Genomic DNA, 15,007 nt, shown 5'->3' on the forward strand with positions numbered 1-15,007 from the left:
AGATTCGTTAGTCTATCCATCTCGTACGAGGAAAATCAAATGTTTAGGTGCGTAGCAGAGAATATACATATACTTGTGTGCTCTTATTTTATGTATTTATACACAATCTTTACGATCTGTCCAGTGCTGAATCTACGCACAGGTAAACCTAGATAGTTTCCTAGGGATGTCGTACAAAATGGAACGCTCGAGGTTCCATAAAGGATGAAAAATATTTCTCTTCTTTTTTTTTTTTTTTTATTATACGTCAATCTCTTCCTACTTACTATTAATCATTTTAATATTTTATTATTTTTGCTACGGGAGAGGGGAGCGTGATAATATTTTCTGCCCAATGATGTAAATGAATCAAACGCGACTCTGGATGTATCGCATGAGTATTGCGTTAAAAGTCCACGAGTAAAACCTACGATTCTTAATAGTTGGCACTTAATGCTTCGTGAATGATAACTCGAAAGTTGAGTACTTACCATTGTATCAATTTTGAAAATTCTAATGCATTCTATTTAAACATTTATATATCGAATATGGTATATTCAATTCGAAATTGCTGTATACATACATAAAATATGATCGTTAATGGTAGAACTGGATACGGCAGAGACGGACGTTTCGTTATCGAAACGCTTTATAAAGCTGCGATTTTGATAAGATACGTGCTTACGAAATACAATTATTCGGAGGAAATTAATTTAAAACGAGTAATGTGATTTTATTTTGTTTTTTCATGTGTACACACTTAGATATACACTATGTATATACATATAAATCTACTTATTTACTGAAAATACAGTATAAAATTATTGTTCCATTCGCTACAATTCATCTTCCTTTTTACATCGGTTCCTAAGATTCTAAAATATTGCGAACAATTGGTAACTGAAATTTATATTAACTACAAATGTAGGTATTATTACTGTAATCCTGAGTATACTTCTTTGTACATAAAATAAAAATAGAGAAAAGTTTCGTTTGGTAATTGCATTTTAAAAAGTCGAAAAGAGAAATCTACGTAGAGTGTGATCAGAGTAGCCAGCCGGATAAACTAAATCCCTCGCTAAAGGAGTGGGGAAGACAGCTAGACAAGTAGATCTTCACGGTCTCGTACCTCGTGGCCAGATTTATTCTCTAAATCGCTGCACTGGACACTGCAATGGAAGGTTGCGAATCGCATCGCGATTCTAATGCCCCAATCCTTGCAATTAGCGATTCAGGGAGAATAAAATCTGGCCTAGCGAAGCGCAAGACCTTCGTTGCACCGATCTAGATGAGGCTTTGCACATTTGTACATTTACTTACTCTGATCTTATTATGTATAGTATTATAGGAGCAGGTACTCGATACTTGTCTAATTATTTATTGTTAAAGTTTCCTCGTTGTGTACAATCACAGACTGGTTATAGTATTTTTCAATCTTCAACGGACCATTTATTCAAATTAACTAGGTCTTGATTAAGATAATTTTATTCTTTACACGAAATATGGTACTTATCGTTCTATATACAAAAGTAGGTACCATTGTTATACGTATGTAAGTTGTAAGTATTTTTATTTGTAAATATATTTATTTGACATCACGTAATAAATAGTTCTTACATTTATTTTTGTTTCGTTTTCAAGCACGACTGGATAATTAATTCTGTATATCATATAATTGAATGTATTTTTTGTATTCATTTTCAATTTTTTTGTTTAATTTTGTAAATAATAATAAGTTTTTAATTTTTTGTGTATACAACGATAAGTATCATATTTTATGTAAAAAATAAAATTATTTTAACCGAGATGTATTTAATTTGTACGAATGAAAGGAAAAATATATTAAAAATCGAACTCGGGTCTGCTGGTGAAGAAGACCGACACCTTACGCTTGCCCCATCGCTCGACTTGTAAAATAATATAATTATTTTGTAATTACACAATGATGAAACTTTAATTATTAATAATTAGAAAACTATCGAGTATTTGCCTATAATGCTATACATAATAAATCAGGGTAAATGTACAAGTTTGCAAAGCACTCATCTACATCGTTGCAACGAAGATCTTGCGTTCTCCCACTGTATCGAACGGTGCACACCGGTGAAGATCGAAGGTCTATTTACCTCCCTTCACTTCTTCGTCTTGGGATTTAATTTAACTAGCTGTCCCGAACACGACAAAGTAATCGGAATTATAAAATGTAGTAACTTTGGAATAAAAAATAGTTTAGATCTACAGCGAATAAAGTATAGTAAAAAAAAGGTGTCGACGCATTTGATAATTTTACAAAAACATACGAATCCACGTTTAAAATTGTACAAGCAATTTAAAGAATATACTTCAAGGGTTGGAAAGATTGTATTCGATGCGTACAATTTGGAAGAAATCAAAGAGGAAAAGACTACTACTTTACGAAATAAACGGAATTGGAAGCAAAATCTCGTTAAAACGATAATAAAGAAATTCAAAGACACACTCCTGTACGCAAACCTCCGATATTGCTACCGTAATTAAAAATTAAATGTCCTTTTCTGAAAACTATTCTATATATGTATATCGACACGTTGCTTCCACGTAAGGAGCTTCGAACTTTTCTAAAATTCGTACTGAGAAACGAAAATAAGGATTTTTGCTACCGCGCTTCCTGCAAAAAGCATGTTGTGGTACACCTCCATGCTCAGATCGAGTTCGATTTCCTGGGGACCTTGTATGCTTCGTGTCATTACCAAAACTGCTTGAGTCGGTGTCGGCCTTCTCAAAGCGAAACACGATTCGGTTGCACGTTGTACACCAGGTGGAGCACGTGCTTCCACAAACGCTATGCTGAACTGTATCTCCGAGCTGGGTAAATGGTATCCTTTCATCTTAAATAGTTCCTCCGGTTTATTGTGCAATATTGGCAGCATGCTCACGAGAGTGATGAAATTGTACGAATAATGAGACGGTGATCTAAAGCAGGCTGCGTTGCTGATGTGACAAGGCCTCGAGCGAACGCATCGACTGAAATTTCAATATCTTATTAGATACAGCGGCTCCAAAAAGTATTCGTACACTATACTTTAAGGAAACTTACTTGTAAGACTGATTTTAACGAAAGTTTGTGTGCACATAGAGAGAAAGTTTTTTATCCACAGGAAATTTCTTTAAAAAGGTGAAATCGAGTCTCGAAGGTTTTAATGTTTTTTTTTTTTATTTTTCGTTAATGCAACTTTTCTTGGGCCTTTTTTGCAACAGATCGATAGGGCCCGAAGAGCTGAACATTTCTCGTGTGAAAAGTTTTGCTCTACTTCGCGCTGTTACGAAATTGTATTCGACAGATCGAAGAGAAATTGACTTTATACGATCGGAGAGCTTACGACCACTTTCATTTTCTTTAAAACTACGTAATCGTGCGAGAGACAGTAAGAATTTTCTTATAAAAAATGTTCAATTGTTGCTCGTATCGTTCTTACTCTATCGTTCAACTGTGAAGAAATCTCCCATTATTAAAAGAATGAAGAAATGTTGAATTTTCGGTATTTTGTCCTCTGAAAAACATTTTTTGTCGAAAAACAAAAATTATGTCATATGAGGCCTAGTATGCTGTACATGCACACGAACTTTCATTGAAATCAGACTTGTAAGTTAGAGGAGTTTCTTTGTAATATACTAGGTTGTTCAATAAGGTTTTGTCAGTTTTTCCATTGTAAAAAAATACTATGACACTTCAAATTTGAACAACTGTAAATATAGGAACGAATCGACAGATCTCTCATGAAACTTTACGCAAGTTCATCAAACAGTAGCACCATCTTTAGAAAAATAAAACGACGAAGCTAATAGCTCCATTTCTTATCGAACGACAAACGACTTATTGAGTAACATATTAGCGTACGAATACTTTTTCGTAATCCACTGTATATAGTTTCGTAGACGGTCTACTGGTTTTGTCATTTTTAGTTTCATTTATATTTTTGAATTCGGTGTCTACCGGAATTCATACAGGGCTAAAATAACAAGTTTGATCGTTAAAAAAAAATTCTTTGCTTACTTTTTTCTTTCGTGATCTTGATGATATCCCGGAGGACAGTTTATCTTATTGCAGCGAAAACCACCTCTGGTATTATGACAAATTTCATCCGCTCCTCTGCAGGCTGTTCCGGTGCTACATTCGTCGATATCTTAAAAACGATGAAAAACTAACTGTATTAAGATAAACGATGACAGCCGTGTGTTACGATTGCAAAAAATTCAAGAGCACATTAAGTGCTAAGTAATTTGTGATTCAACTAGTGGCCCAGATCTTTGAAACCAGGTCAAGCACAAATTATACTACATAATCGCAAGATATAATGAGGATAAAACTGCCTGTTAATAAACGGCTAAAACAGTGCGCGGTTCTCAAGGTTAATGCTTTGTTGCTTAAATTTGCTGCGATATTTTGCCTCAAAATCTTCCAGACTTTTACATATTCCAATATCTATAAGTTCTCTACGTATTCTGAGTTTCGATTTATCGAACGATTCCAAAAATTGACGAAATGTATCGTACACAGCTGCCGCCATTTTCTTCTTTCTTTTCAGCGTTTTGTTACCCCTACGCTGTCACGATCAAAATATCGAGGTCGAAGAAAACGTGAAATTAGTTTTCCAATTAAAACGAAGAATTTGTTTTCGCATTTTACTTCGTGCGCATGAAAAATACTCTTTTTTAACGAAAAGTCTATTTTACGCTTTCTACGAGTTTGGAACGATCATTAAACGTGTAACTCGTGCGACTACTGACAACGTTTAAAGAAATTTCGACAAAACGTTCATCGATCAACGAACAGTGGAACTTCGAACGATTGTAATTGTTAATTTCTTAGGAACGTGCGATTTTTAAAACACGATTGAATGCGTACATACCGAAAGAAAATTTTCACGGATAAATTCGCGAAAATAAAGTAAAAAAAAAAAAAAGAAAAAGATGAAAGAAAAGAAAATTAAACAATAAAATGCCCACCTCCGCAAGTGCGGCCGTCGAGTCCAAGCCTGTAACCAGCCGGGCACGTGCAAGCGTAACTTCCTGGGGTATTCTCACAGATTCCTACACATAGGTTATTACTTTTAAACTCTGTACATTCGTCGATGTCCGTGCAAGAACGATTATCGGCGTTTAGCCTGAATCCAGATTTACAACTGCATCTGTAACTACCCCAAGCGTTCATACACACATGCTGACACAAACCAGGTGTTCGTTGACACTCGTCGACGTCCTACAATTATCAACAGAGAATTCTCTCGTTTTTCCGATTTCTTCGTTTCAATTTTCAATCTCGTAAGGAAACTACGATACGATTATTACTTACTTGACAAACACCATTGTAACCGCCAACATTCTCGAATCCATTTTCACAGACGCATCGATAAGAACCAACAGTGTTTTCGCATTGACTGTTCGGGCCGCATACATTACCGTAAAGGCTACATTCATCGATATCGATGCAATCCTTATTCGGTCCGTTGACATGTCCAGACGGACATACACAAACGTAACTACCCAATCTGTTTTCGCAAGTTTGGTCACGAGTGCATTCGTGGCTACCATCTGCGCACTCGTCCACGTCTACACAGTATTGTCCCGAGACCGGGTCCAAAGTGAATCCATTACTGCACAATACTCTCGATGCGCACCTAAAATTCCATCGCTACGTGATTACCCGAAAATGTTTTTCAATTAACGATAGATGTATTACGATATTATATTTTATACCACCGACGATTCTTACGATTGAATCCAAATACCTAATCGAAATAGTAGACGGTACGAGTGTTTTTTCGGTACTTCGATCTTCGATAAGAGAGATCATTTGCTTTTAATGTGTTCATCGTTTCCTCTTCTCAGTCTCTTACAACGTACAATTTGTTCTCTCTTATTGTGGATCGATACACGTGACGAACAACATTCAAAACCAGAAACTTTTATAAATGGCTCGCGAAAGTATTAACACGCTATATTATAAGAAAATCCTCCTTAGATCTAAGTTCGAGTTTAACGAAAGTTTGCGCACGTGTAAAGCGTAATAGTGCCATATACGGAGCAATACTTTTCGAAGATGAATTTGTTCGAGAAGGTGAAGTCAAATCTCGAAGATTTCAACCGAGTTTTTATTTTTTTTAAATGTAGCTTCGTTTAGAACTTTTTTTGCAACAGAACGGTGGTACACTAAGAATTGAACAATTCGTTCAATGTCGCACCATTATGAAGTTGTATCTAAAAAATTGAAGAGAATGTGACAGTATGAAAACTGATTTCAACCAACTTCGGAAGAGAACAATTTTCTTACCGAAAATGTTCAGTTTTATTTTTAATACTATATCTACTGTGAAAAAATCTTGAAAGAAATCATATTAAAAAAATGAAAAAGTGTTGAATTTTCAAGGTTTAATTTCGTCCCTTCCCCAACATTTGTACAGCCCAGTATGCTTTACATGCACACAAACTTTCATTAAAATCAAACTCGTAGATTAAGAGAATTTCCTTATAATACATACATTGTACATCGTACGAATACTTTACCGAGTCACTGTAAATATTAATCAGTTTGATTACGATTTTTACAATTCGTGAACGATTACTGTTACTTTCGCGAACCGCGTAAAATGATAAACAAAAATGATCGAATAATTAACTTTTATATCAGTAATTGCGACACGTACTTATAAGATCCGATTGTGTTGATACAACGCTGTGTTGTTCTGCTACAAGGGTTCGGATTGTTTTGACATTCGTCTATGTCCAAGCATTTGTTTCCAGAGACAACTTCAAATCCGCGTGGACAATTGCGCGGCCATGAGGGTGTTAACGAGGGAACCACGGCCAATGTTGTTGCTGTTGTTGTTGTCGTTGTCGCGACCGTGGTCGTTTCGGTTCGTGGCTGTGCAATCGGTACACGTGAATTACGATCACATCGATAAGAACCAAGGGTATTTCTGCAGTGATAGCCCTCTCCACAGTCGTGTGTACCAAGGCTGCATTCGTCGTCATCTTCGCAGATTTCGGTGGCGGCATTTAAAGTGTATCCGGTACCGCATGGTAAAAACCGTGTACAAGTGTAACTTCCTATAGTATTGTCGCATCTCTGCGTTGGTAAACAACTATCTTCCTATAACAAAATCATTTCTATCGTTTCGTTTGAAGTAAATTTAAACGCGAATTAAATCTAAATCCTAGAATTACGAGAACAATAGTTAATTAAAAATCATATGGTATAATCCCTCGATAAATGACTGCGTTTCCCCTTTGTGAAACACACAACAGCCGCTAATAGAAGGTAAAAACTTTTATATTTCTTACTCTATCTTCGCGAGAGTATCGTCGACAGATTAGCAAAATTTTGATAATCAGACCGAATACGACCGTATTTGGACTATTTTTAATCATAATGTACACAGTTTACAGTTCTTCAAAAATGATTTCTATAACGTACAGGTGAAAATGGTCCGAATGGACCAATCCACTCATAACACTCACGAAAATACAATTAGAAATGTTAAAATTGTTAATTTGCATTAGCATTGTCATACTTCGAAGTTTGACGATAGTAGAATATTGTACGCGCATTGCCGATTCTCAAGTCGAGATACGAAAGAAACAAATTCGCCACCCGTACCTCGTTAAAAGTCCCGCGCGGATCGAACTGTGCGCCTTTTATCGAGGGTTACCGTAGTAACCACAAACTTTCTACCTGGATTTGACACTCGTTGATATCCACGCAAGCTTGAGTGAAATTGTCACGTTTGAAACCAGTTTTACAATTACAACTATAGCTTCCAACTGTATTGACACACTCTTCGTTGCTATTGCACACGTCTTCTGTTTCACGACACTCGTCGATATCCACGCAACCGCGATTCCTGATAAATCTGGTACCAGTGGCACATTTCTTGTTCGTTGATGTTGATAATGGCGTCGTGACGGGTTTTCTAGTAATCGGCATTGGAGGTTTAGCACAACTATAACCACCCGGCTGATTGTAACAAACCTCACCTTCGCAGATATGCAAATTCTCTGCGCACTCGTCTATATCTATTAAACGTTAGTTTACGATTAGTTGTAGCAAATAGTTTAATGTACAAATTCAAAATGTTTATCCTTCGTTCGGTTCAAACCGTTTTTCGGGATTCGTTATCATACTCGGAACCGATCATATAGCCTAACAATGTTAAATAATTCATGAACCGTTCGTATTATGAAAAAGTGTTTCAAAACGAAAGCTACATAACGAGTTACGTATCGAGGAGAACTATACCATCCCCGCTTTTGAGTGACTATTCTTTCACCGGATTCAAGTAAAACACAATCATCTCCACCGATGTTTTATTTATCCTATGCAAAGGACCCGTTGATTATTTCAAACAGGATCGATGAAATATATATGCGCGAGAAAATTGAGTTTCATCCACCAATGAAAATTACAATTTTTATATTTTTCATTGCATTCTTACGATAGTGATCTTACGCCAATGGATTGGCGAAATTTTCTCGTTGAAGATAAGTCCAAACACGACGTTATTCGCATTCTTTTTAATTGTACGTAAAATAAATTATTTTCAAATTCCGTAAATACGCGCGATTTCGAATAAAGTTTGCGTTTGAACTCATTTTTATCGGAAAAATTTATCGACCATAGTTTCATAAAGATGAACAAAATTAGTGCAACGGTTTTCAAATTTTTTATAACCCACCTTCCTAAAATGAAGTTAGAATTATTTCTGCTCTATTATTTATAGACAAGAAATTCTGTCAATAGGCAATTTTTTTTTGTAGAAAACGATTTGGAACCGGAATATTTGTATATATGGAAAGCTATGAATAAATTAAAGGGTAATCGTATCTACGAATAAAATAAAGAATTATTTATGTTCCGAGAGTGACATTTTCGTTCCACGTTATCGTCGTCAACTTGCAAAAATATAAATGCAAATTTGTATTTAAATTACAAAAAATATTATTTTACAAATATTTCCGTTGCCATTAACTTCTGATTCTATTTGTTTTTATAGTACTTTAGTTGGCATTCGATGCTCTCAAATTTCATAGTAAAATGTATTTCGTAATTGGATGTTTCGTTTAAAAAATTAAAAATGACATTTATACCTCGGTAAAAAAAAGTAAGATAATGTAAAATTAATTATTGTACAAAGTGTACCTATGTCGTTATAATTTATAAGTTGTTTAAGTTAAGATGCACGAATTATCCTATTCTAGTAGTACTGTGAATGTAAATACAAAAGTAATGCAAATGCAAATGCTCGATAGTATTCACGACCAACGTGTTATTAATAACTGACAATTATTGCAAGTATAGACAATCGCGTAAAATATAATTAACGAATTATTCGAATGTCCGTATAAAACCTTTTGAATTCTCTTTCGACTTTCGTCTCGATTATATTAAGTATCGATATTAGAAGAAATATACCGAAATATGACTTTAAGTGTACTATTTACACAAATACGATGCACAATAACAAGGCACATAGCAAATCGCAATAAAAGAGCAGTACCGCAACACAAACCAAAAAAAGGTAGCACGTACATACAATAGTACCAAAACAAACTTTTACATGCACATAAACAGTTAATATTGAAGCCAAAAAACTATACTCTTAAACGTATTAAACGTCGCAAGTTCGAATAAAAGTATTTATAACTTTCACCCTGAAAAGATGTTACAAATTATTAAGGATTAGTTTTCGAAGACAATGATTTAAAAAAATATCCTTTCTTACTTTACTCTCTCTCTATCTCTCCCTCTCTTTCCTTTCTCTCTATCTTCCTCTCTCTTCAAATTAAAATTGAAAATATTAGAAAAAATACGGAATTAAGATTGTACTGGAATTATCACCACTTTTCAATATGGTAAAAACTGAAATTAATAAAATTGTACCTGTGCATTTCCTAAATCGATGGTGATATCTATAACCGGTAGGGCAGGCTGGTTTCTGTCGCTGACGCCCGAGAGTTGGAGGCCTTTCGCACCTAAATAAATTGATATTATGGAAAAGCATACTACTTTGTACTTTGTTAATATATGCTATGAAAATTAATCAAAAGTTTCAACGATATTTGAATATTTTCTTAAGAAAAATAGAAAACGTTTTCACGTTTGGACTTGTTGGTCAACTCGAAAATTTACTTTTAGGAAAAATGACGGTATTATTTGCAATACAACTTTGCAGATTTCAAAGACCTTGACGTATGATAAACAGGAAAGGTTTGCGAGTGTTCGAGAACCAGAAATAACGGTCAACAATTCCTATTCTCGTAACTTTAAAACTATGATCGAGCCACCTGGGTCAATGAGATTCGAGGACCTATCCTCTTCGTCATACTTCGAGGTAACTAATATCGATGAGATGATACTACGAAAAATGATCAAAATAATTATAGGTGCAAGACGGTTTAACGTGTTAAAATGTAATACATCTATTACATACGTTATAAATCAACACCAAAGCGAAAATAAGCATTTGATTCGTATAAATTTTTGTCTCTTAATTTACAATAGTACGAGCTACAAAAAACAGCGGTAATATAAAAAAAATGATTCTTGTTTGCGTTTGTGACGCCATCGCGTTCAATTTTTATTTTTCAATATGGCCGATCGGTGTGCACGATTCCAGCAAAACGGAACTAGGTGCACCAAAAATTCAAAAAATGCTACAAACTATGATGTATTCCCCAGAGATTAACGTTCGAGCTCGTCAAAATAGCAGTTATCTATATTGTATGTTTCTTGTTTATATTTTTCGAAATAATTGAAATGTTTTTAAAATTGCTACGTTATTCTCCAACAAATGATACGGTAAAGGTAACTGTAAAATTTTTAAGTAAAAGGTATCTTGCACACATGTTTCTGAAAGTATAGTCTCGAGAAGAACGAGTTTAAAGTTTCCAAACGACCTGTTATGCTCTTCGTAGCTCCAGAAATAGATTCTTTAAAGATTGGGACCTTTTATGTTTTATTCTCAAGACTTCAAACTACTATTTAAGAGGACAACAAAAATTGATTTTTTCCAAATTTCAAACCGTCCTGCCTCTTTAATGACGCGCATTTCTATAGCAGAAAATATATCACTTCGCTACAAAATGTATCGCATTAAAGGGACAAATCTTAATCTTTCATTTCGAAGAATGAAATCAATAGTTATACCGTACCTGTATGTGCCGGGTAGATTGATGCATTTTTCAAAGGACCTAAAGTCGCACTTGTACTGACCAGTGCTACATTCGTCAATGTCTTTGCATTGTCTAATAGCCAGAGAGTACTCGTATCCCGATTGACACGAAGGTAACCTCGTCAGGCATTCGAAACTCCCGTTCTTATTTACGCAATACTGATGTAACTCTAATCGGCAATTATGTAGATTTTCCGTACACTCGTCGATATCGACGCAATTGTCACTGAAAACACGTTTGAAACCGATGCTGCAAGGTGGTATCACCTCGCAGAAGTAAGAGCCGTTTCTGTTGACGCATTTATGTGTATTTTGAGGACAATCGTGACTGCCCAGGAGGCATTCATCGACATCTTGACAACCTTTTGTCACTGGACTGAAGTACCAGCCGATGGTACACAGTGGTGAACACTCGAAACCACCTGGAACATTGTGACATTGCTCGTGGTCACGACAACCTGGTCCTGTGACACACTCGTCGACGTCCACGCACTCTCCAGTTGTTAATTGTCTCGTGTATCCGCGTGTACAAGGCTCCAGGGATGAAAAAGTGGCGACATTCTACAAAATTGATTTTACTCCTTTGAAATGTTCAATTTACGCTCGTCTCGGCAAAGAGATACTAAAGTATAACGCGCAGTGTGTTTATAAAAGTAAGAGAATTAAAATCAGGTCCATTTTCATTTTGCAGTACGAGGATTCGTTACTACTACAAGATTGAAAACAACGACACAATAAATGTGAAAATCTACATGTTACGCTTGTTGGACCATCAGGTGTTCGCATTACTTCACGCAACTCGGTTCTGTAACCAGTAAACTTCCACGTCCATTGCTTTGATTATTTTATTCTCTTTTGTGTAGAGTCGAAAACAATTACGTCTTAATCGAAAGCTTGTACCGTTCACTTTATCATTGTATAACTATAATTTCGTAATAGAAAAACCTATCAGTGATCCAAACGAATATGCGCGAACACGATGTCCATAAGCAGATATCACGTTCTACCATAAAATAAGGTACAGGAAGATTGATAAATACATGCAGTCAAGCTGATCCCACCGGTCCAAATACTTTAGAATTTTTAATCAAATTACTCCAAAATTATCGAATAAATTGAACAAATTTAACGAGAGGAAACGAAGATGTCTATATTGTATACAGAGTGATTCAAAAATACATGTCCATAGACTGTGAGAATGAATCTACGCACTAAGGTGAGTAAACACTGACCTATGAACTTTAGTATGTCCTATATACCTTGGTTTTCGAGTTAGAAATGATCAAAAAAATTGTGTTCAATGTGTCCCCTTTGTTCTTCAACGTTTTTATTTCGAGGTCGTTTAACATTTATCGTACACTCCACGAAAACCGACAATGTACAGTGCGAAGCTATAGTCTGTAGCTAACAATAAGTAAAAGTTGCTCGACACTGTCCACATTTCTGTATAACATGACTCTACGTTCCCGTTCAGTGAGTATCGTTCAAAAAATTGATTCCTTCTTTTTTTGTTGACACTTTGAACATTTTTTTCGATCATCCATAACTCGAAACCTAAGTTATATAGAACATACTAAGGTTCACAGGACGTTTTGTATACATATTGGCGTAGAGATTCACCTCCTAAAGTATGGTCACGTATTTCTGAATCATTCTGTATGTTCTGTCAAGTATTGCGATTCACCGATACGTGAAAAAGAGTGTAGATATTTTTCGACATGAAATTTCACCACACAAAACAATTTGTTCCGATATGGTTCGTACGTATTTATACGGACACATATGTTTCAAATCATCGAATGAAATATTATACAAAGATGTGTGTGATTTTAACGTGTTTATAAGTCTCGAGTGCACGACAATCGCGCCGATAAACTGTAACTGTTTGTATCTCATTTACCAAGTCTCAAATTGCAAAATGGTAACAAATTCTTTAACAACTGTTCTACCGGGGAAAATATCGACGCAGACGTATGTGTATTGTATCTAAAATAGATCGTCGGATCTATTTACAATTAGAAGATTCAAAGTTTCTAATTATTCGAACACGATCGATCGAATAGTTAAAACTGCAATAACGTGTAAAGAGTGATTTCTATTAGTGGAAAGAAAGTCAAAGTGTACAGTTAGTAATAATGTCCATAAAACAGCAAGTTAAGATACAATCAAAATATAACTATGATCAAAGCGTTGAAACAATATTTAAGTACGTTTTTTTAAGGAAGCAAATTACCGAACGAAACGATCGGAATAATTTTATGTGTCAATTCGTTTTAAATGTGTATTCATTCGTTCGTTCGTTCGTTCGTACCTGTATTTTATTATTTCTTGGATCGTGTAACGGTTTATTAGTTGTAGTCGTAGTTGTTGTTCTTGCAAACGCCTCGCATGAGTAGGAACCATTTGTATTAACGCAGTAATGGCTCGATGCGTTACAAGAATGTGATCCAATTGCACACTCATTTATATCTTTACATGACTCTTCGATATGGCCAAAGTAATCGCTATTATTGTGTAATTGGAAACCAGTTGGACAGACCAAAGAACATCTATATCCACCTATAAAATTTACACATTGTTCGCCAATTCCACAGTTGATTACACCATTGTTACACTCGTCGATATCTGTAAAGTGAACAATTGATTATTTTAAGATATTTCTAACATTCGATCGCGCTGATACAAGCAATAATTCTTTACCGAATAATCCACAGATATCATCGAAGTAATATAAAAATGTATATGTAAATGTATTTTGTATATGTATATGTACTTTAACAATATATAGACTCTTCGGTGGCAATTTAGAATATTTGTTATATAATTTCATAATACGTTTCTTGTTTACCGATACAGTTTCCGTTTTGTTTGTCGAATATGTATCCCGATTCGCAAACCATTGTTACATTAACAATTGGAGGAGCAGCTGTCGAAGAAATTGCCATTTGTGGTTTGTATCCTCTGCTATACGAGAAATCGTGATCATCTTCGTCTTTCTCATCGTAACTGGTATCGTCCTCGTACAATACTTCGCATCTAATTAAATATACGATATTTATTAATAATTACTGCCATCGTTCAGTATCGCTAAGCAATTTTATGAAATATAAAAGTGTCGAAATATGCGCGTTTCGAAGAACAGAAACATTTGTACTGGAAACAAATATTTTTGACCAACTAATGTATCTTGCTTATTTTTGGCAATACAACAAAAGTGATAAAAGATGTATAATATTTATGTTCGAAAGAAAAAATAACGCGAGAAAGACCACTCTTTTTTAAGGTCACAGTTTTTGCGATTTTTAAAGGTCACTTTCAGTTTCCTTTTGCCTTTTTGCTGTAAAATCTAATTTTGTTTAAACCCAGGCAGAATGTGCATTAGAAATTGTAAAAAACATAGTGACCACATTGTCTGCAAATTTACATTCGCTATCTCTCAAATAGAACTACGATATTTCAAATTATCTAATAAAATTGTGCATTATATATTATATGTACAATATCATAATTGCATGTGTTACATAATGACCCATCTACGTCATCAAACGAAAGAAAATAGATACCGAAAAAATCTAAATGATCGTAACTATCGCAAAGTCTACGATCTTAAGAAGAAAGAAATATTTATTAGATGTATTATTTATCTTTTTGAAATAAATATTTCTTCTTGACGACATAATTTATCTGGTCTTTTAAGGTAATAGATATTAGGTTCCTCGTGCCTTTTTTTTTATAATTTTTCAATTTTATCTTTAATTTTTGTACGAATGGCCCTATAGTGTAGTTTTACGTGCCAATTGTTTAACGACTATCAAGAAACA

The 15,007-nt window shown here is 34.8% G+C and overlaps 1 protein-coding gene across 1 annotated transcript in view; it reads right to left on the reverse strand.

The window, feature by feature from the left end:
• Window positions 1-697: 697 nt before the first annotated feature.
• Window positions 698-15,007, reverse strand: part of LOC143149185 (uncharacterized) — a 38,352-nt gene continuing 24,042 nt past the window's right edge. Inside the window, exons 10-19 of the mRNA XM_076316346.1 lie at window positions 14,035-14,222; window positions 13,498-13,811; window positions 11,167-11,747; window positions 9,896-9,987; window positions 7,691-8,031; window positions 6,663-7,108; window positions 5,312-5,636; window positions 4,966-5,218; window positions 4,013-4,142; window positions 698-2,982 (exon numbers count right to left, since the gene is read on the reverse strand). Of these exons, the coding sequence (XP_076172461.1) occupies window positions 2,577-2,982; window positions 4,013-4,142; window positions 4,966-5,218; window positions 5,312-5,636; window positions 6,663-7,108; window positions 7,691-8,031; window positions 9,896-9,987; window positions 11,167-11,747; window positions 13,498-13,811; window positions 14,035-14,222 (3,076 nt within the window). The 3' untranslated portion in view covers window positions 698-2,576. The remainder of the gene's footprint in view (window positions 2,983-4,012; window positions 4,143-4,965; window positions 5,219-5,311; window positions 5,637-6,662; window positions 7,109-7,690; window positions 8,032-9,895; window positions 9,988-11,166; window positions 11,748-13,497; window positions 13,812-14,034; window positions 14,223-15,007) is intronic.

The sequence above is a fragment of the Ptiloglossa arizonensis genome, chromosome 7 (genome assembly GCF_051014685.1).
Source record: "Ptiloglossa arizonensis isolate GNS036 chromosome 7, iyPtiAriz1_principal, whole genome shotgun sequence".
NCBI lineage: Eukaryota > Metazoa > Arthropoda > Insecta > Hymenoptera > Colletidae > Ptiloglossa > Ptiloglossa arizonensis.